General features: G+C 55.2%; 9 protein-coding genes across 9 annotated transcripts; 5 read left to right on the top strand and 4 right to left on the bottom strand.

The window, feature by feature from the left end:
• Position 1: 1 nt before the first annotated feature.
• Positions 2-1,441, top strand: BZA70DRAFT_51949 (alcohol dehydrogenase). The gene is made up of 2 exons (XM_064915176.1): positions 2-328; positions 393-1,441. Exons 1-2 carry the CDS (start codon positions 141-143, stop codon positions 1,297-1,299), a joined length of 1,095 nt encoding a protein of 364 aa, XP_064771534.1. The 5' UTR covers positions 2-140; the 3' UTR covers positions 1,300-1,441.
• Positions 1,442-2,458: 1,017 nt separating this feature from the next.
• BZA70DRAFT_298607 (elongation factor 3) lies at positions 2,459-6,454 on the top strand (the record flags this gene model as incomplete). Its single annotated transcript, XM_064914613.1, has 2 exons — positions 2,459-2,768; positions 3,312-6,454. 2 exons carry the CDS (start codon positions 2,459-2,461, stop codon positions 6,452-6,454), a joined length of 3,453 nt encoding a protein of 1,150 aa, XP_064771533.1.
• A 191-nt stretch (positions 6,455-6,645) lies between these two features.
• Positions 6,646-8,196, bottom strand: BZA70DRAFT_273883 (uncharacterized protein). Its single transcript, XM_064911909.1, has one exon. It carries the CDS (start codon positions 8,112-8,114, stop codon positions 6,678-6,680), a length of 1,437 nt encoding a protein of 478 aa, XP_064771532.1. The 5' UTR covers positions 8,115-8,196; the 3' UTR covers positions 6,646-6,677.
• BZA70DRAFT_51953 (DIE2/ALG10 family-domain-containing protein) lies at positions 7,925-10,002 on the top strand. The gene is made up of 4 exons (XM_064915177.1): positions 7,925-8,115; positions 8,218-8,351; positions 8,414-9,218; positions 9,279-10,002. Exons 2-4 carry the CDS (start codon positions 8,256-8,258, stop codon positions 9,968-9,970), a joined length of 1,593 nt encoding a protein of 530 aa, XP_064771531.1. The 5' UTR covers positions 7,925-8,115; positions 8,218-8,255; the 3' UTR covers positions 9,971-10,002.
• On the bottom strand, positions 9,644-10,866 carry BZA70DRAFT_51913 (uncharacterized protein). Its single transcript, XM_064915174.1, has one exon. It carries the CDS (start codon positions 10,656-10,658, stop codon positions 10,035-10,037), a length of 624 nt encoding a protein of 207 aa, XP_064771530.1. The 5' UTR covers positions 10,659-10,866; the 3' UTR covers positions 9,644-10,034.
• BZA70DRAFT_51912 (BAR domain-containing family protein) lies at positions 10,867-12,422 on the bottom strand. Its single transcript, XM_064915173.1, has 4 exons — positions 12,109-12,422; positions 11,936-12,018; positions 11,825-11,867; positions 10,867-11,725 (listed from the first exon to the last, which is right to left on the bottom strand). The coding sequence occupies exons 1-4, from the start codon at positions 12,244-12,246 to the stop codon at positions 11,075-11,077; spliced, it is 915 nt and encodes a 304-aa protein (XP_064771529.1). The 5' UTR covers positions 12,247-12,422; the 3' UTR covers positions 10,867-11,074.
• An 85-nt stretch (positions 12,423-12,507) lies between these two features.
• On the top strand, positions 12,508-14,626 carry BZA70DRAFT_273875 (Oxoglutarate and iron-dependent oxygenase degradation C-term-domain-containing protein). The gene is made up of 2 exons (XM_064911908.1): positions 12,508-13,324; positions 13,377-14,626. The coding sequence occupies exons 1-2, from the start codon at positions 12,575-12,577 to the stop codon at positions 14,586-14,588; spliced, it is 1,962 nt and encodes a 653-aa protein (XP_064771528.1). The 5' UTR covers positions 12,508-12,574; the 3' UTR covers positions 14,589-14,626.
• A 48-nt stretch (positions 14,627-14,674) lies between these two features.
• On the top strand, positions 14,675-16,119 carry BZA70DRAFT_273873 (uncharacterized protein). The gene is made up of 3 exons (XM_064911907.1): positions 14,675-14,949; positions 15,008-15,545; positions 15,605-16,119. The coding sequence occupies exons 1-3, from the start codon at positions 14,815-14,817 to the stop codon at positions 16,039-16,041; spliced, it is 1,110 nt and encodes a 369-aa protein (XP_064771527.1). The 5' UTR covers positions 14,675-14,814; the 3' UTR covers positions 16,042-16,119.
• BZA70DRAFT_273871 (Quinolinate phosphoribosyl transferase) lies at positions 16,120-17,286 on the bottom strand. The gene is made up of 3 exons (XM_064911906.1): positions 17,088-17,286; positions 16,788-16,996; positions 16,120-16,709 (listed from the first exon to the last, which is right to left on the bottom strand). Exons 1-3 carry the CDS (start codon positions 17,244-17,246, stop codon positions 16,184-16,186), a joined length of 894 nt encoding a protein of 297 aa, XP_064771526.1. The 5' UTR covers positions 17,247-17,286; the 3' UTR covers positions 16,120-16,183.
• Between the last annotated feature and the right edge of the window lie 187 nt (positions 17,287-17,473).

Here is a 17,473-nt window from a genome sequence, read left to right as displayed (position 1 = left end):
GTCCCAAACGCTATTAAATTTAGAGGATCGGCGTCGGCTGAACTTAAGCGGCCGATGGACAAACGGTCGCGATGAATGAAAGATTATAAAATCCAGCGACGCAGATCAGTTTGTTCAGCAGCAGCAAGAGATTAAGGAACATGGCGTCGACTATGAAGCAGTTGGTCTACCCGACCTACACCACGCCGGACAAGTACGAGTTCCGCCAGACGAGCAAGCCGGAGATTAAGAAGCCCGACGAGGTGCTGGTGAAGGTGATTGCCGCAAGCGTGAATCCGATCGATGTCAAGCGCGCGCATGGAGATGTAAAGATACTTATGAAGGATCCGTATGTATTCTTTTTGCGCATTGTTGGAAGAAGAAACAGCATTTGCTAACTGGATCTATGATAGATTCCCGTCTCCGATCGGATATGACGTCTCTGGCGTGGTCGAGAGCGTCGGATCAGATGTGACGACACTGCAACCCGGCACGGCAGTCTACGCGCGCCTTCCAGACACCTACCGCGGTACATTCCAAGAATACCTCGTCTGCGCAGCCTCAGACCTGACAGCGAAGCCGTCAAAGATGTCGTATGAAGACGCGGCCGCGCTGCCGCTCGTGAGCTTGACGGCGCTGCAATGCTTCGAGAACGTGGCCAAGAAGAAACCCGAGGGCGCGGCGTGGTTTAAGGGCAAGACCGTGCTTGTGCTGAGCGGGCTCAGTGGTGCGGGCGCAGCGGCGTGTCAGCTTGCGAAGAACGTGTACGGGGCCGGGAAGGTTATTTGCACGGTTTCCACGGCCAAGGTGCCGCTGGTGCCTAAGTTGCTGGGTGAAGGGGTTGTTGATCAGATTATCGACTATCGAAAGGAAGATCCGACGAAGGCTGTCGAGGCACAGAGTGTGGATTACCTGTTTGACACGCTCGGATCTCCGCTTACGTTCCTTCACACGATGAAGAAAGGCGGAGAGATCTCGTCGTTGATGGTCGTGCCTCCCACCGAAGTGTTGAGGGAGGAGATCCCTGGAGCACCGAGATTAATTCTCTACGCTGCGTCCGCGATCAACAAGGTGATGTGCTTCCGCGCAGGCCGATACGGCGTCGGCGTCCGAGGCGAGCTTCTGCACACGGACGCCAAGCAGCTCGAGAGAATCTCGCAGATGTACCTGGACGGCAAGATCAGTGTGATTATCGCGGAAGTGGCGCAGTTTAGCGACGAGGAGAAGGTGAAGGAGGTGTTTACGAAGGTGAAGGAGGCGAAGGGGTATACGGGGAAGATGGTTGTTCGGATTGGTAGTCCGAGTATGCTCGCTGCGTGATCATTCTGATATCTGCGTACATGTCTATGCTTTTTTTGGGTTATTTTCGTGGCTTCTGTTTTCTGTATATATATCGATGTTTTCTTCTTTAGTTTTGTATATGTTGTCTCTTAATTAAACAATTGGTGATTTTTTATCAGAACAATACAATCATTCGTTATCGATAGACATCTCGGTCTCGTCTAATAGAGTTTGAGTGAACTCCGGTAGCCCGGAGCCTACGATTCCCCGCATAATCATCCACAACTGCTCGACACCTTGCAACTCCTGCAGGAAGAAAAGAGATGCCGGCGACGATGCGGCAGCTGGTGTATCCAGCGTACACGACGCCCGAGAACTTTCTATTCCGGACAGCGCCGAAGCCAGTGGTTTCGAAGCCAACGGAGGTGGTGGTGAAGGTGTTTGCTGCCTCCGTTAATCCGGTTGATGTCAAGCGGGCGGCAGGGATGATGAAGGCTTTGACGAAGGATGAGTATGTGTTTGATTGCGGGGTGTGAAGAGTTTTTGAGGAGGGAAATGGAATCACGAGCTAACGGTGTAGATTTCCGTCGCCGATTGGGTATGATATGAGCGGCGTGGTGGAAGACGTCGGGGCGGGAGTAACGCGGTTCTCGTACGGGGACGCCGTATTTGCGCGTCTTCCGGACAAATACAGAGGCACATTTCAAGAGTTTGTCGTCTGCGACGCGTCGGATCTATCGCCCAAGCCCGCGAGTCTGAGTTTCGAAGAAGCCGCCGCTCTGCCGCTTGCAGGCACGACAGCCATGTTGGGGATCACCCGGACTGTTGAGGAGCGCGGGGGGACAGAGTGGCTTAGAGGGAAGACTGCGTTTGTGACGGGAGGGTTGAGTGCTACTGGATCAGCAGTGTGCATGCTGCTGAAGAATGTGTTTGGGGTGTCGAGGGTGATTTGCACGGTCTCGACTAAGAAGGTTGATCTCGTCGACAAGATACTGGGTGAAGGGGTCGTCGATCAAAGTAAGAGCACACCCACTCTACACAATGGCTTGATTGATCTGGCTTACTGACAACTGACAACTGACAACTGATCTCGACAGTAATCGACTATCAGACCGCGGACCCTACAAAAGTGCTCGCGGCAAACTCAATTGACTTCTTCTTCGACACGGTCGGCTATCCGCTGCAATTCCTGCACACGATGCGCTCGGGAGGCGAGATCGTGAGCATAGCCTCGATCCCGGACGCGTACCGGATCCGCAACGAGATTCCGGAGCTCTCGAGTCTGATGTACTACATCTTATCCCTCCCCGGCGCGATCGGCAGGCTGCGGGCGTGGCGATACGGCGTGGGTTACCACGCCGAGTTTGTGGCCAGCGACACCGCGACGCTCGATCGGCTGGCGGGATATTGCAGCGAGGGAAAGCTGCGTCCGGTCGTGGGCCGGGTGGCGGACTTTAAGGACCGCGGCGCTGTGTTGGGTCTGTTTGAGGAGGTTGGCAAGGCGAAGGGTTATACGGGGAAGATGGTGGCGACGGTTGCGAGGCCGTATGTGGCGGAGGTGCCGCGGGGGTTTTTTGCTGCGTAGTAGCTATTGTGATTGTTCATGTTTTGTATAGTTACTTAACAAGATCAATAACATCTTCTTATATCATCTAACGACGACGAAGGATCAATGGCTAATCAGCGGGTTCTGATCCCGCTGACATAATGCAAATATCCGGGTTAGGGCCCAGCAGTGGCGCAGCACAAGTCTCCAAACCTCGCTGCATTTGTGGCAGTGGCAAACACGGCGTTTTGTGCACGCGGCTGAAATTTTTTTTTTGCGTAAAGTTGTGCTGTCTCGCACTCTTCCTCACTTCCTCTCTCCACCTCTCCCTCTCCCCCCTTCCACCTACCCTCTATTCTTTCCTGCTGCACCGTACTCGGTGATCCTTATTAGACAGCAGTTAATAAGTATGTACTTTTATTTTATAGCTCTGTGTTCAAGAAATCGGAAAAAACGCTTTTGATTGCTTCTTTCTACGTTCCCCTGCTAACTGCTTTTTCTCCAGTGTCCACTTCCGTTGAGGCCGTCACTGAGATCTTCTCAAAGCTCACTGTCGCTCCTACCCCCGAGGAGCGTGCTCCTCTCGCGAGCTCGTTCGCCGAGATCCTGAGCTCGCCAATCGAGGATCACGACGTCCCTACCGCCGTCGTTGATAAGCTCAAGGCTGCGCTCGGCAACAAGAAGGATGCCGTCGCCAGACAGGCTGCTCTCGAGGCCATCGCTGCTCTCGCTGTGAAGCAGTTCACCCCCTCGATCGAGCCCTACATCGTCTCGCTCATTCCTTCCATCATCGAGAAGGCCTCTGACAAGGTCCCCACCGTCAAGGCGATTGCTGAGCCCACTGCCATCGCCGTCACCAAGGCCATCAACCCCAACTCGGTCAAGTTCATCCTTCCCCTGATCTCCAACGTCGTCTCTACGACCCCCAAGTGGCAGGAGAAGGTCGCCGCCCTTGACTGCATCGTCGCTCTCGTCGATGCCGCCCCCGGCCAGGTCGCCCTCCGCATGCCCGAGCTCATCCCCCTGCTCTCTGAGGCCATGTGGGACACCAAGGCCGACGTCAAGAAGGCCGCCCGCGCCGCCATGGTCAAGGCTACCGAGACCATCCAGAACAAGGATATCGAGAAGTTCATTCCCCAGCTCATTGAGTGTATCGCCAAGCCCTCGAACGTCCCCGAGACCGTTCACGCGCTCGGTGCTACTACCTTCGTCCAGGAGGTCACCTCGGGAACTCTCTCCATCATGGTTCCCTTGCTCTCGCGTGGTCTCGCTGAGCGTGACACCACCATCAAGCGTAAGGCCGCTGTCATTATCGACAACATGTGCAAGCTTGTCGAGGACCCCCAGGTCGTCGCTCCTTTCTTGCCCAAGCTCATGCCTGGCCTGAAGTCCAACCACGACAACATCGCCGACCCTGAGGCTCGTGATGTCACCCTCCGTGGTTTGACCACCCTCACCCGTGTCGGTGATGTCAAGGACGGAAAGATCCCTGAGGTCTCCACCGCCGGTGACGTCAAGGTCTGCTTTGCCACCCTTGAGAAGCTCCTCAAGGACAAGAAGGTCGACAAGAAGTTCTCCCCCATCCTCGAGTACGTTGCCGCCATCGCCGGTACCTTCGTCGACGAGCGCAACAACGAGGCTGTCACCTGGACTGAGACCGTCACTCCTTACTTGACTGCCTTCCTCCACGAGGACGAGGCCAAGACTCTTGTCGAGACCTTCCGCAAGGAGTCGATCGCCAACATTCCCGGCTCGGCTGTCGAGGAGGAGGAGGAGGAGGAGGGTGAGGATCTTTGCAACTGCGAGTTCTCCCTTGCCTACGGTGCCAAGATTTTGCTCAACCGCACTGCTCTCCGTCTCAAGCGTGGCCGCCGCTACGGTCTTTGCGGACCCAACGGTTCCGGCAAGTCCACCCTTATGCGCGCTATCGCCAACGGCCAGGTCGAGGGTTTCCCCACCCAGGAGGAGTGCAAGACCGTCTACGTCGAGCACGACATCGACGGCTCGCACGCCGAGACCTCTGTCCTTGAGTTCGTTGCCACCGACCCTCTTGTCGTTGACAGCTCCGAGGCCTCTGTCCAGCAGGCCCTCAAGGATGTCGGTTTCACCGACGAGATGATCGCCATGCCCATCACCTCGCTCTCCGGAGGATGGAAGATGAAGCTCGCTCTTGCCCGTGCTGTCTTGAAGAAGGCTGATATCCTGCTGCTCGACGAGCCCACCAACCATCTTGACACTGTCAACGTTGCCTGGCTCGAGAACTACCTCATCACCTGCGGTATTACTTCCATCATTGTCTCGCACGACTCTGCTTTCCTTGACCACGTTGTCGAGTTCATCATCCACTACGAGCGCTTCAAGCTGAAGAAGTACAAGGGTAACCTTTCCGAGTTTGTCAAGAAGGTCCCCACTGCCAAGTCTTACTACGAGCTCGGTGCCTCCGAGATGGAGTTCAGGTTCCCCGAGCCCGGTTTCCTCGAGGGTGTCAAGACCAAGCAGAAGGCTATTGTCAAGGTCTCCAACATGACCTTCCAGTACCCTGGTACCTCCAAGCCCCAGATCCGCGACATTACCTTCCAGTGCTCGCTGTCGTCGCGTATTGCTGTCATTGGACCTAACGGTGCCGGCAAGTCTACTTTGATCAACGTCTTGACCGGTGAGCTCTTGCCCACTCTCGGTGAGGTCTACGTGCACGAGAACTGCCGTATTGCCTACATCAAGCAGCACGCTTTCGCCCACATTGACCAGCACCTCGACAAGACTCCTTCGGAGTACATCCAGTGGCGTTTCCAGACTGGTGAGGACCGTGAGACCATGGACCGTGCCAACAGAATCATCAACGAGGACGATGAGCAGGCTATGAACCACATCTACAAGATCGACGGTACCCCGCGTCGTGTTGTGGCCGTCAACAGCCGAAGAAAGTTCAAGAACACTTACGAGTACGAGTGTTCGTTTGTTCTCGGTGAGAACATTGGCCAGAAGAACGAGCGCTGGATTCCTATGATGTCTGCCGACAACTCGTGGATCCCCCGTAACGAGCTTATCCAGACCCACGCCAAGATGGTTGCTGAGGTCGATATGAAGGAGGCTCTTGCTTCCGGCCAGTTCCGTCCTTTGACCAGAAAGGAGATTGAGGCTCACTGCGCCATGCTTGGTCTTGAGGCCGAGCTTGTGTCGCACTCGCGTATCCGCGGTCTGTCTGGAGGACAGAAGGTCAAGCTTGTGCTTGCCGCTTGCACATGGCAGCGCCCTCACTTGATTGTCCTTGACGAGCCTACCAACTACCTTGACCGTGACTCCCTTGGAGCTCTGTCGAAGGCTTTGAAGGCTTTCGAGGGTGGAATCGTTATCATCACCCACTCTGCCGAGTTCACCAAGGATTTGACTGAGGAGGTCTGGGCTGTGCTTGACGGCCGCATGACTCCTTCGGGCCACAACTGGGTTCAGGGCCAGGGAGCCGGACCTCGTCTGGATTCCAAGGACGGCGAAGAGGAGGACAAGTTCGACGCCATGGGCAACAAGATCGAGACTGTGAAGAAGGCCAAGAAGCTGAGCGCTGCTGAGTTGAGAAAGAAGAAGAAAGAGCGCATGTTGAAGAAGAAGAAATTGGGTGACGCTTACGTTTCTTCCGATGATGAGTTTTAAATGGTTTTATCCTTTCTTAGATAAAAGACTACTTTTTTTTTTTGAGTTAGAATTTTATCATTTTTTGAAGATTACTTGTTCTTTTTTATTGTTTTTGTTTTGTTCTTTGTTCTTTCCAAGAAAAATTAGAGAGTGCGAGTGGTGAATTGAAAGACTTTATTATGCTAATACTGGTAGACGTGTAGACTGAGTAGATCATAGATCATAGATCATAGATCATAGATCACAGAGCAAGAGCGAGGTCAGGATAGGACTTTTGGACCTTTGCGACGGTGTCTTCGACAAGAAGGCAGACAGAGAGGATCTCGCTATCCCATTGCTTCAGCAGCGAGCGCTCGTATTCATCACTGAGGTAGTTTCCGAGCGACGCCGACGCCGATGCGGAAGAGGAAGAAGAGGAGAAGTAGATTAGGCGGTCGACGCGGTCGATGACGGCGCGAAGTCTGCGTTCCTGGATCATCTTTGCGGCGTATCCCTCGGCGGCGTCAGGCGAGGAAAGCGAGAGCAGCTCGGCGAGTTCGTCGAAGGAGATGTTTGAGTAGAGCTTTGAGGCCGCGAGGAGGTTGTGCTCGGTGACTGCTTTGTCGAGGACCGAGTCGCGCTCGTAGTCGGTCGGCGAGGAGAGCGAGGAGCCGTAGGATATGAGATGGGCGCGCGGGATCTTGCGTTTACATGCCGCGAGGTAGTCGATGATTTCGGAGCGGGGAAGGAGGTGGTCGAAGAAGAGCTTGTCGAGCAAGGACCGTTCGGGCGCGAGCGAGGATGCGGACGAGTCAGCGGCGGTCAGTCGTTCGTCTTTGATGAGCGAGGCGAGCAGACGGCCGCGGGCGGGACCGGCGGGGGAGAGCAGCGCGCAGGAGACGGCGGCGGAGAGGCAGACGAGGCGGTCGTCTGCGTCGATGGCGGATTGCTGGTGCGAGAGTTCAAAGAACTTTGAGGCGGCGTCGAGGAAGCGTTTGCGGGCTTCGAAGACGCGGGCCTGCGCGAGCTTGAAGTGGAGAAGGGAGGATTCGGATGTGGGGGTTGGTGCTGAGGAGGAGGATGAGGAGGAGGAGGATGAGGAGCGGGCGATTATGGCGGCGGTCTTGGAGATGATGTCGTCTGCGATCATGACGCGTTCTGCGGGCGCGAGTTCGTCGTCGTCGGTGGAAGTCGCAGCAGTATCAGCATCAGCGGCCTCATCGCGATCGAGATCTTCGAGCAAGTTTCTGAGGATCCGGACCGCGAGCTCGACTCTGTAGTCGTCCGAGACGATGCGGGAGCCACCCGAGTCAGTTTTCACGCCGCGGAGGATGTTTGCCGCTTTTGTCGGGCGGGATTGGGATTCGTAGATTGACGCGAGGCGTTCGCGGATGAGCGCGTCCTGCTCTTCGAAGGAGACGAGGACCGGTTGCAGGTTCGCGAGGGTTTGTTCGAGGAGGGTGGCGTCGGAGGTGGTGGTGCTAGTGTCTGTGTTTGTGATGTGGGAGACAAAGGTCGCGACGACAGGTCTGATGACGACGAGGCCGAAGTTGGAGCCGTTTTGGAGGACGGCGGTGAGGAAGGTGAGGAGGTCGGCGGAGGAGGAGAGCGCGGTGATGATGGACTCGAGCTGGGCGATTTTGTCGGGTTGGGGAGAGGATTGGGCCGCGATGTCTGCGACGGCGGTTGCAGGGTCCATGGTGTGTATTATAGAATATGTGATGTGATATGATAACTTATGAATAGAATAAAGAGAATAGAAGAAGTAGAAATACACAGTACTAACTGAGTTGCTATCGCAGATAAATTCCAGTGCGGCTTCTTCCCTTCTTCCCCAGCAATGAACGTTCTACGCGAGCACCCGTTTGCTGCTCTCGGAGCTCTTTCCTGCGCAATTGCTGCTCTCGTCGACAGATCCGTGCCTCGGCCGTATCTCGTAAGTCTTCTGCTTCTTCTTCCCGTTCTTTCCGTTGCTTTCGACTCACCTCCGTCGTCCAGGACGAGGTCTTCCACGTGCCGCAGGCTCAGCGGTACTGTCTCTCGGACTACTCCTGGGACCCAAAGATCACCACCCCGCCGGGGCTCTACATCATCTCCAAGCTCGTCCTCTCGCAGACAGTAGGATGCTCGACTTTCTACCTCAGAGCAGTCAATCTGCTCGGCATACTAGTCGCATTGCCCCTCGTCCTCCGTCTCTTTCCTGATTCCGCCGTTTCCCCCACCATATCCTCCTCCTCCTCCTCCTCCTCCTCCTCCTCCTCCTCGCGCTCACTATCACTAAATACAACCAACAGAAGCTTATGTCCGCGAACAATCGTCATGCTCCAACTCTTCCCGACTCTCTACTTTTTCGGATTCCTCTACTACACCGACGTCTGGTCCACGATCTTCGCCCTCCTCTCCGTCGCCCTCGCCTCTTCCTCCTCCTCCACCACCACCTCCACCCGCGCGATCCTCGCCCGCTCCGCCGTCGGTCTCGCGAGCCTGTTCTTCCGCCAGACAAACATCATCTGGGTCTTCTACGCCTTCCTAACCGAGATCTTCGCACTGCTCGTCTTCCCCGATGAAAAAGGCAAAGAGCGCGCGAACGACCGGCTCGCGGTCGCGCCGAACCAGACCGTCTACGCGATCGCGTCGGTGTACGATGTCGTCGAGGTCTGTCTGAGTGTCGTTCGCCGGGCGTTTAGGAAGTTGAGGCAGAGTCGTGTGAGGCGGGTGAAGTTTTGTAAGCTGGTCGTGGCGTATGGCGTCGTTGGCGCTGCGTTTGTTGCGTTTGTTGTTCTCAATGGTGGTATTACATTAGGTGTGTATTCATTATTGATCCCATTTGCTTGTTGATACAGGGACTAACAACAATCTCCAGGCGACAAGGATAATCATGTGGCAGGACTCCACATCCCGCAACTATTCTACCTCTCTGCATTCATCTGCATCCTAGCCCTCCCCACGACCTTCCCCCAACTCTCGCGCTCGCTCACGGCACTCATCATATACCACCCCTTCGCCTTCCTCGTCGCGAGCGCGCTCTTCGCCCTCGCCATCAAACACACCACGATCGCGCACCCGTTCCTGCTCGCAGACAACAGGCACTACCCGTTCTACGTCTGGCAGCGCATCATAAACCGCACCTGGTGGAGCAGGTACGCGCTCGCGCCCGGCTACACGGTCTCGATGTACATCGTCTTTGTGCGCTCGTGGCGCTACGAGCGGTTTCTCTCGGCGCTGCTGTTTGCCGGTGCGTGCGCGGCGGTGCTGGTCCCGAGTCCGTTGATCGAGTGTCGGTATTACATCGTGCCGTATATAATCTGGCGGCTGCGCGTCGCGGCCACTCCGACGGCGGCGGCAGCGGTCACCACGCAGTTGTCTGATGACTCCTCTGTGAACCTCGAGGACGAGGTTCGGCGGGCGGAGGAAAGAGAGCGCGAGCGGGTGGTGGCGGAAAACTTTGAGATTTGCTGGTACTTGCTCATCAACGCGGTCACGATCGGCGTCTTTATAATGAAGCCGTTCGAGTGGCCTCAGGAGCCGGGGGTGGAACAGCGGTTCATGTGGTAGTGTGTGTGTATATACAAAATATAGACTAGTCGTAGTAGTAGTCTAGTAGTAGTCTAGTAGTAGTCTAGTAGTAGTGATTATGGTCGCCGTCGTCGTCGTAGTAGTCGTCCAGCATAGGAACATCATTCGCCGCCATCGCAACATCCTCGCCCTGCCCAATCCTCTCGAGCTCCGCTACGCCCTCGTCCGTGCGCCCGACGCACAGCAACGCCATGCCGAAATACCTTCTGAGCCTCGCATCCTCCGAGAACGGCCACTCGAGCAAGATCTCCTCGAGCCGGTCGACGAGCACGCGGATCTGGCCGCGCTCGATCGTGCTCGTGACGAAGGCGGGGTAGAGCGAGTCTGCGAGGTTGCGCACGCGCTGGCGGACGGGCGAGGCCGCGAGTTTGCCGGCGGAGAGGCGGAGGTAGGAGCCGAGTGAGATCAGGAGCCATTCTAGGAGTACTTGTTTTCCGCGGCGCGACGACGACGATGAAGACGACAAGGAGGAGTCATCGAGCGCTTCGAGGAGTTGTGTCCAGAACGGGGCGATGGTGTGGGTTGTGACTGAGCGCGTGCGCGGAGGAGGCGGCCGGGTGCGCAGAAGGAGGGCGATTGCGCGTCGGGCGGTCGCGAGGTCTGAGCGAAGAAGCGCGAGGTTGAGGACGCGGACGAGTATTTCGCGGTGCTCTGTCTCGAGGGACATTTGTTATTGTTTATGAGTCCATTTGTCTGTTGATCTGTTCTGTGTTTGAAGAAGCAGGTCGAGTTGAAGATGAAATTTGCTGCGGCGCGATGGAGGAGCAGAACTCTGATTCTACTGTTTACTACGGCATAAAGACATAGAATAATGCTCTATTCCGTTGTATCTCGAAACACATGACTGCAGCAATAAAAGAAACACCAAATTCAAGTAAACCGTATATATACGCATAAAGACTGCAAGGCCAATAGCTCATGTCGTGTACGTGGCTGGCTGAGTGGAGGGGTGGTAACGATAGAGGTCAACAAACGATAAAGAGAACATAAGAATGATATTCTTTATCACTCATTACTACGTCACAAAACAAAAGAACAACTGGAAAGAAAATAAAAAACTAGAAAACAACTACCGCCGAGCGCTTACTGAGTCGTCTCCCGGTACTTGGCCTCCTGCTCGACTTGCAGCTGGTCGATCTCGGGCGCGAGCTCGCTCAGCATCTCATAGGCGGCCTTGTGGAACGCGAGCTGGGCCGCAATCAGATCGGTCAGGTTGCGCAGCGGCTCGGGCGTGTCGAGCACGTTCTTCATCACGCTGACGGCCTCCTCGGTCGCGGCCACGAACTCGTCCTCGGCCTGCTCGACCTCGACGCGCGCCGCGTCCTGCTTCTCGGGCTTTGCGTTCCGGGCCGCGGTCTTGGCGGCGTCGAGCGACAAACGCGCGTTGGTCACTTTTCTGCGCGCGCGGTCGGCGAACTTGAGGCTCGTGTTGAGCGTCGTCGTGAACGAGGCGTTGAAGCGCGAGCTGATGAGCGCGTCCTGCGCCAGCTGCGCCTCGCCCACGCGCTCCTCGGCGACCGCGTATTTCTCGAGCGCGACGCCGAACGGATCGGTCAAGGGGAGCTGGTGCGAGGCAGCGAGAGCGGCGCGCGAGATGGCGTGCGCAAAGGTCTTGGGCGCAGACTTGCTGGTCGAGGAGGTCAGCGCGGCCTGGGCCTCAGCCGCTGAGGAGGCCTGCGCGAGCGTCTGGACGCGCTCCTGCACGGTGCGCGAGAGATCGATGACGGATTCTCTCTGGATTGTTGTTAGTCAAGTCCAGATTGGTGGAAGATATTTTCCCATCTTTAAAGGTAAAAGAGAGAAGAGATCGATAAGACAGTTATGGAAACGTACGAGATTGGGGGGGTAGTCGTAGCCCTCGTGGCCATATTGGGAACTGGCAATGAGCGGTCAGCACACGATACACTGGCAGATGTAATCAGTAAGAAGCAGTAAAATACATACGTAACAGCCAACAGCTTGGTGTGGACGGCCTTGAGCGCATCGACGCGCTTCTCGAGCTCGACGTATTCCTGAGGAAGCTCGGTCTAAACGTACTCGTCAGCACACGCTCTCTTCTCACACAGCACATTTGCTTATATTCCAGCAAGAAAAAAGAGCAAGCAGCAACTACATACAATCTCATCAGCATTGCCCAGTCGCTCCTGGATAAGTCGTCCGGTTCGTCGCGCAAAGGGCGAAATCGACGACGTCAGCCCCTTGAGACTCTGGTTGACAGAGTCCATGTTGATACTCGCGTCCTTGAATGGGTTCATCGTTTCTGTATCCTGCTGCAATGATAAGTCCTGTGGTCCTGATTCCGTTCAAATACAGTCGCTTTCTGCAATTGTATCGTTGAATTGATAAAAGTGGTTTCCACAATGCGCTGCGTGTGATTTTGCGACTTGTCGGCTGTCGTGTCGTGTGCTGCCGCATCCTGCCCTTACCCTCCAATTAGGTAATACATTTGTAATCACGTGAGGCTCAGATTTTCAAGGTTTATCGACGGCGAGAAAACCCATCGAGCCCATCGTCGCATCAGACCACCGCTGCTCTACTTCACCAGTTCTCTAGTTCTGCAGTTGATTTGAAGTAGATACAGTCATGGCTGCTGCTGCAGTGAATTCCCGCAAAAGACTGCGCTCGCCCTCGCCGACCGCCTCCGTGGCGTCAACCACCGCCTCCGTCCGCAGCACCGCGTCTCTAAAACTACCCCCGACCGCCATCTTCGCGCCCGGTCTTTTCGCCCGCGGCGCCGAGCTACGCGATCAGCACTCCACCTCGTCGCCCTACAAGCACTGCGTCATTGACGAGCTTGTGTCCGACACCCTTCTCCGCCGCGTCCGCCGCGAGATCACGTCCGAGCTCCATTTCACTCCGAAAGAGACAGACATCTACAAGCTCCAGCAGACAGGCGACCTGCTCAACATCAGCGGTCTGCCGCCCAAAGAGCGCCGGAAGCTGTCTGCCCTGCGTGCGCTGCGGGATTCAATGTACTCGCCTGAGTTCCGCAAGCTGGTCGAGCAGATCTGCGACTGCGGCCCGCTCTCGGGGAAGAAGCAGGACATGAGCATAAACTGCTATGTCAAGGGCTCGCATCTGCTCACCCACGACGACGTCATTGGATCCCGCCGGGTGTCGTACATCTTGTATCTTCCTGATCCTGAGGATCCGTCTTGCACCGTGCGCGACAAACGGGGGCGGAATACAGGATGGGACCCGAAATGGGGTGGTGCGCTGAGACTATTCGAGGTCGAGGCTAAAGGTGCGCCAAAAGTCGATCCAACATTATCCCTCCCGCCTGCCTGGAACCAGCTCAGTTTTTTTGTCGTCCAACCCGGAGTCTCCTTCCATGTAAGCTTATATCCTTTTACTGAGTTTAGCGGATCATGCTGATATCGTATAGGACGTCGAAGAAGTATATGTAGACAAACCCCGACTGGCAATCTCTGGCTGGTTCCATCTTCCTCAAGAAGGAGAAGACGGCTACATCAAGGGTCTACAGGAATCACTAAACCTCGAAAGTTCTCGCGCAGCTCTTGCCGATGCTGCTGCAAACGCTGCCTCCGGTCTCGGCGAACTGCCTTCTCCCACCCTGAAACGCGTTGCCGGCGACGACGACAGCGCCGAGAGCAAGTTGACGGAGAAAGAGGTTGCGTACTTGGCAAGATACATCAGCGCAAAGTATCTGGATGAGAGCGAGATTGCAAAGCTGTGCGACGAATTCGCGGATTCCTCGCTTCTCGAACTCGAGGAGTTCCTCAATGACGACTTTGCGGGCGCTTTGAAGGGGTACATTGTCGACAGCGAGAGTAGGCCGGTACCTCAGACGGTGAGCGAGGTTGCAGAGACAGAACCCGAATGGAGTGTATCCCGGCCGCCGCATAAGCACCGATACCTCTACATCGACGCGACTTCCCCCTCGGACAGCCAGACAGTTTCACCACCGCACGAGCTTGCGCAACTGTTTAGCACGCCTACATTTCGTAAATGGCTCACCATTGTCAGCGGTATAGCCTCTCCCACGCACTCTCGAGTCCTTGCTCGGCGATTCCGACCTGGTCTCGACTACACCCTTGCGACGACGAGTTTGAACCCGGTAGACGAACAAGGCGCCGACGACAAGTCGGGGCTGCTCGAAGGTGTCTTGTGCGTCACGCCTACAGATGGCTGGGACGATGGGGAGTTTGGCGCGTATGAGCTGTATATGAACGATGGGACGGATGAGGGTGATAATGCGGAGGCTGGGGATGGGAAGACGGATATGCCGGAGAATGATCCTGCGGTTTACTTGAGTGCTTCGCGGGCAAAGCGTGCGAAGGAGGTCGAGAAGCTACGAGGAGAAGGGACGCTTGCGCCCGGAGCAGAGGTAGAGGACGACGACAATGAAGAAGAGGATGACGATGATGATGATGACGATGACGATGAGGAGGACGAGGAAGAGGAAGAGGGTGACTCGGTGCTGCTGACGAGCCAAGCGCGATGGAATACGTTTACGCTGGTCTATCGGGATCCGGGAGTGCTCAAGTTTGTAAAGTACGTGAGCAAGTTGGCGCCGGGGAGTCGGTGGGACATTGCAGGTGAATGGAAGCCGGGAAGTAGTCCAGAGGAGGAGTAGTCATCTACAAAAGCTGTTTTGAATACAATTATCTTGGGATATTCTGCGATGTAGTTGTAGTTAATAGTAAGAACAGCACCGACTATGACGCATCGGTCTCGGCTGCTGTGCGGCGGCCTCTGCGAGTATCCCGCTCTCCGTCATCCGACGCCTTCCCCCGGACTCCTCCAAGCTGCTCGTGCCCGCCGCTCGTTAGCCAATATTCATCTCAGTCGCGCTCATTCATATGGCTGTTGCAAGCTTCCCGCTGATTGAGCTGCCTCAGGAGATCATTGTCGATGTGTTTGCAGTGCTGGAACTCGGGGGGTCGAAGGATGACCTGCGGAACCTCGCGTATACATGCAAGCGTCTGTATTCTATCGTATGTTGTTGATTTCCGATTGTGTATTTGCAGTGTTGCTGATGCTTTTGCTCTACAGGGCCAGCAATTCCTCGTCTCAGATATCACGGTGACATGGCAGCTCCTCGACGCCTTCCGCGCAAAGCTCGACACCTCTCTGGCTCCCGTCCGTTCCTACATAACCTCATTCACCATCAACATCCCCTCCAGCTGGGGCGAATGGCACCGCTTCGAGACACTACAGGACGTGTTTGAGCTATGCACAAACATCAACTCACTCACGCTCACTCTCTCCGGGTCCTCGAAATGGATGCAATACATGCGTCCCAACACCCACATCCGATCTCTGAAACTAGTCTCCTCCCAGGCATCAGGTCTACCCGCCCTGTTCGACACCGCGGACTTGCACGCGTTCAAGAGCGTGGAGGAGTTGCATCTTGAGTATTTCAGGCTGCAGTGCGAGTACCCGATCGAAGAGCGCGCGACGCCGTTGCTCACAACCGTGCGCAATCTCGAGATTGTAAACTGTGAATGGAATTACCCGTTCAGCATGTCGCTGTTCAAGAGATTAGATTCTCTGGCGGTGTATTACTCGATAAAATGCGAGGCATTCACATGTACTTGTCCCCCTCTTTCTACTTAGCTGGTGTCCAAGCTAACAATACTGCCTTCATAGTTTCCGAACGACTAAAGAATCTAGCAGCAAACCCACCACCGACTATCAAACGCTTTATAATGCATCTAAACCTCTTCTCCCCCGTCCGTCAAAAAACATGGTACCCGGTTCTAAAAGACTGCAAAAAGCTCGAATCGATCTCAATGAAAGGCTTCCGCTACCCAGACTACGAGTTCTTCGCCCTCCTCCCGCCGTCGCTCAAAGAAGTCGAGCTGCACATGACGTCGAAGAACTTGGTTGCGCTCACGCACTCGAATAGTCTGGATACGGGGATGGGCGGCATGCTCGCGATGAACTCGCAGATCGTGCCGGTGGATGCTCGCGCGGAGGAAAATGATGGGATCCAGGGACGCGTGTTGAATAAGTATGGCGATACGAACGTGCGCGTTGTGGCTCATGAATGGGCGGAGAGTATGGAGCAGAGGATAGCTCGTTAGCTGCAGGGAGGCTTTTAATTTACTCTCTTTTTATTTCTATATTATTCATTTTGCAAAGGGTCGGAGTATATGGGTTCGTGTTTGGATTAGAAACTTTTCTGTAGTAATGAGCACTTGTTATCTTTCACATCTCTAAACAACCTCAATGGTCTATCTTCATGTTGAAGTCAATGACCCCCGTGCCCTGGTGCACGCTACTCGTACTGTAGATATCGATCGAGTTTGTCAGATAACTCCTGATATTCTCCTCCTTAAGCCCTCCCGAGCACTCCAGCAAGAACGCCTTCCCCTTGCCCGCCCACCGCGTCTTTATGCTCTCCGCCGCGACCGCGATACCCTCGCCCGTGAAATTATCAAGCATGATAACATCCGCGCCCGCAGCGATCGCCTCGTCCGCCTCCTCCTCGCTCTGACACTCGACCTCGATCTTTGTCGCGAACCCGCACGCCGACCGCGCGGCGTGCACGGCCTTTGTGATCGAGCCCGTCGCCCAGACGTGGTTGTCCTTGAGCATCACCATCGACGAGAGATCGTAGCGGTGCGTGTCCACGCCGCCTACCAGCATCGCGTATTTCTCTATCCGGCGGAAGCCAGGCGTGGTCTTGCGTGTGCCGGCAATGATGCCGGGGTACCCTGCCTCGCGAGCAAGCGTGATTATCCGTCGCGATCTATCAACCGTCAGTCAGTGATCTCTTACTCTCAAACTCATCCCCTCTTGCTCATACTGTCGAGCACAGCACACTCACTTGGTAGCAATCCCGCTCGCCCGCGCCAGGATATTCAACGCCGTACGCTCAAATAAGAGCAGCCGATTAACTGGCCCCACCACTTTCGCAACAGGCGTCTTGCCCGTCGCCGTCGTGTCAATGTACGTGCCCTCGCTGATCAGCCATGTAATCTGCACTCCGCACTGATCAGCTAGTTCTTGCGCGAACGGAACGCCAGCTAGTACGCCCTATCAGTCAAAAACATCACAGTCAGAATTTTTCTCTTCTCAACTAGAAGTAGCAGTAAAAGGGAGGGATCAAAAGTGCACGACGACTTACGGATTGCTTGCAATTCAGAGTCGCAGATTTCTCCTCATCGCCAACAACGAACCCGCCGATATCAAACGCAGGCACGTCCTCTGACAGAAACCGCCTAATATCGTTCTTCCATTCGCCTGATGCGGGAAGCAAGTTCTTGAACTGGAGGTTTGAGGCCATTGTTGTTGTTGGTGGTGGTGGTGGTGGACAACGGGGAGAGTCGGCTGGAAAATGAAAATTAATTCGTGCGTTGATGTGGGGTTTCGGGGTAGACCGCCAAAAGCCAAACTGACTCGAGCTGAGCTCAAACCAGTAATTTACCAATATTACAACATTTTAAGCATTTCTGAATAACTATAGAATTACTACTTTTTCACTGACGTCTTCACCAATTTTCAATACAAAAA

The sequence above is a fragment of the Myxozyma melibiosi genome (genome assembly GCF_037950935.1).
Source record: "Myxozyma melibiosi strain Phaff 52-87 chromosome Unknown BZA70scaffold_1, whole genome shotgun sequence".
In the NCBI taxonomy this organism is placed as follows: Eukaryota; Fungi; Ascomycota; class Lipomycetes; order Lipomycetales; family Lipomycetaceae; genus Myxozyma; species Myxozyma melibiosi.
Note: the sequence above shows the minus strand (reverse complement) of the source record. Positions and strands in the feature narration are given on the sequence as shown.

Excerpts from the sequence above, each read along its gene's own strand:
- BZA70DRAFT_273873 (XM_064911907.1), top strand. The coding sequence starts at position 14,815 with ATGGCTGTTGCAAGCTTCCCGCTGATTGAGCTGCCTCAGGAGATCATT. Across the intron at positions 14,950-15,007 it reads GCAAGCGTCTGTATTCTATC|GGCCAGCAATTCCTCGTCTC; the intron begins GTATGTTGTTGA and ends TTTGCTCTACAG. Across the intron at positions 15,546-15,604 it reads AAAATGCGAGGCATTCACAT|TTTCCGAACGACTAAAGAAT; the intron begins GTACTTGTCCCC and ends CTGCCTTCATAG.
- BZA70DRAFT_51953 (XM_064915177.1), top strand. The coding sequence starts at position 8,256 with ATGAACGTTCTACGCGAGCACCCGTTTGCTGCTCTCGGAGCTCTTTCC. Across the intron at positions 8,352-8,413 it reads CCGTGCCTCGGCCGTATCTC|GACGAGGTCTTCCACGTGCC; the intron begins GTAAGTCTTCTG and ends TCCGTCGTCCAG. Across the intron at positions 9,219-9,278 it reads CAATGGTGGTATTACATTAG|GCGACAAGGATAATCATGTG; the intron begins GTGTGTATTCAT and ends AACAATCTCCAG.
- BZA70DRAFT_273871 (XM_064911906.1), bottom strand. The coding sequence starts at position 17,246 with ATGGCCTCAAACCTCCAGTTCAAGAACTTGCTTCCCGCATCAGGCGAA. Across the intron at positions 16,997-17,087 it reads CTCTGAATTGCAAGCAATCC|GGCGTACTAGCTGGCGTTCC; the intron begins GTAAGTCGTCGT and ends TTTGACTGATAG. Across the intron at positions 16,710-16,787 it reads GCGAGCGGGATTGCTACCAA|ATCGCGACGGATAATCACGC; the intron begins GTGAGTGTGCTG and ends GACGGTTGATAG.
- BZA70DRAFT_273883 (XM_064911909.1), bottom strand. The coding sequence starts at position 8,114 with ATGGACCCTGCAACCGCCGTCGCAGACATCGCGGCCCAATCCTCTCCC.
- BZA70DRAFT_273875 (XM_064911908.1), top strand. The coding sequence starts at position 12,575 with ATGGCTGCTGCTGCAGTGAATTCCCGCAAAAGACTGCGCTCGCCCTCG. Across the intron at positions 13,325-13,376 it reads AACCCGGAGTCTCCTTCCAT|GACGTCGAAGAAGTATATGT; the intron begins GTAAGCTTATAT and ends GATATCGTATAG.
- BZA70DRAFT_51913 (XM_064915174.1), bottom strand. The coding sequence starts at position 10,658 with ATGTCCCTCGAGACAGAGCACCGCGAAATACTCGTCCGCGTCCTCAAC.
- BZA70DRAFT_51949 (XM_064915176.1), top strand. The coding sequence starts at position 141 with ATGGCGTCGACTATGAAGCAGTTGGTCTACCCGACCTACACCACGCCG. Across the intron at positions 329-392 it reads AAGATACTTATGAAGGATCC|ATTCCCGTCTCCGATCGGAT; the intron begins GTATGTATTCTT and ends GATCTATGATAG.
- BZA70DRAFT_51912 (XM_064915173.1), bottom strand. The coding sequence starts at position 12,246 with ATGAACCCATTCAAGGACGCGAGTATCAACATGGACTCTGTCAACCAG. Across the intron at positions 11,868-11,935 it reads ACCAAGCTGTTGGCTGTTAC|TTCCCAATATGGCCACGAGG; the intron begins GTATGTATTTTA and ends GCTCATTGCCAG. Across the intron at positions 11,726-11,824 it reads ACGACTACCCCCCCAATCTC|AGAGAATCCGTCATCGATCT; the intron begins GTACGTTTCCAT and ends ACAACAATCCAG.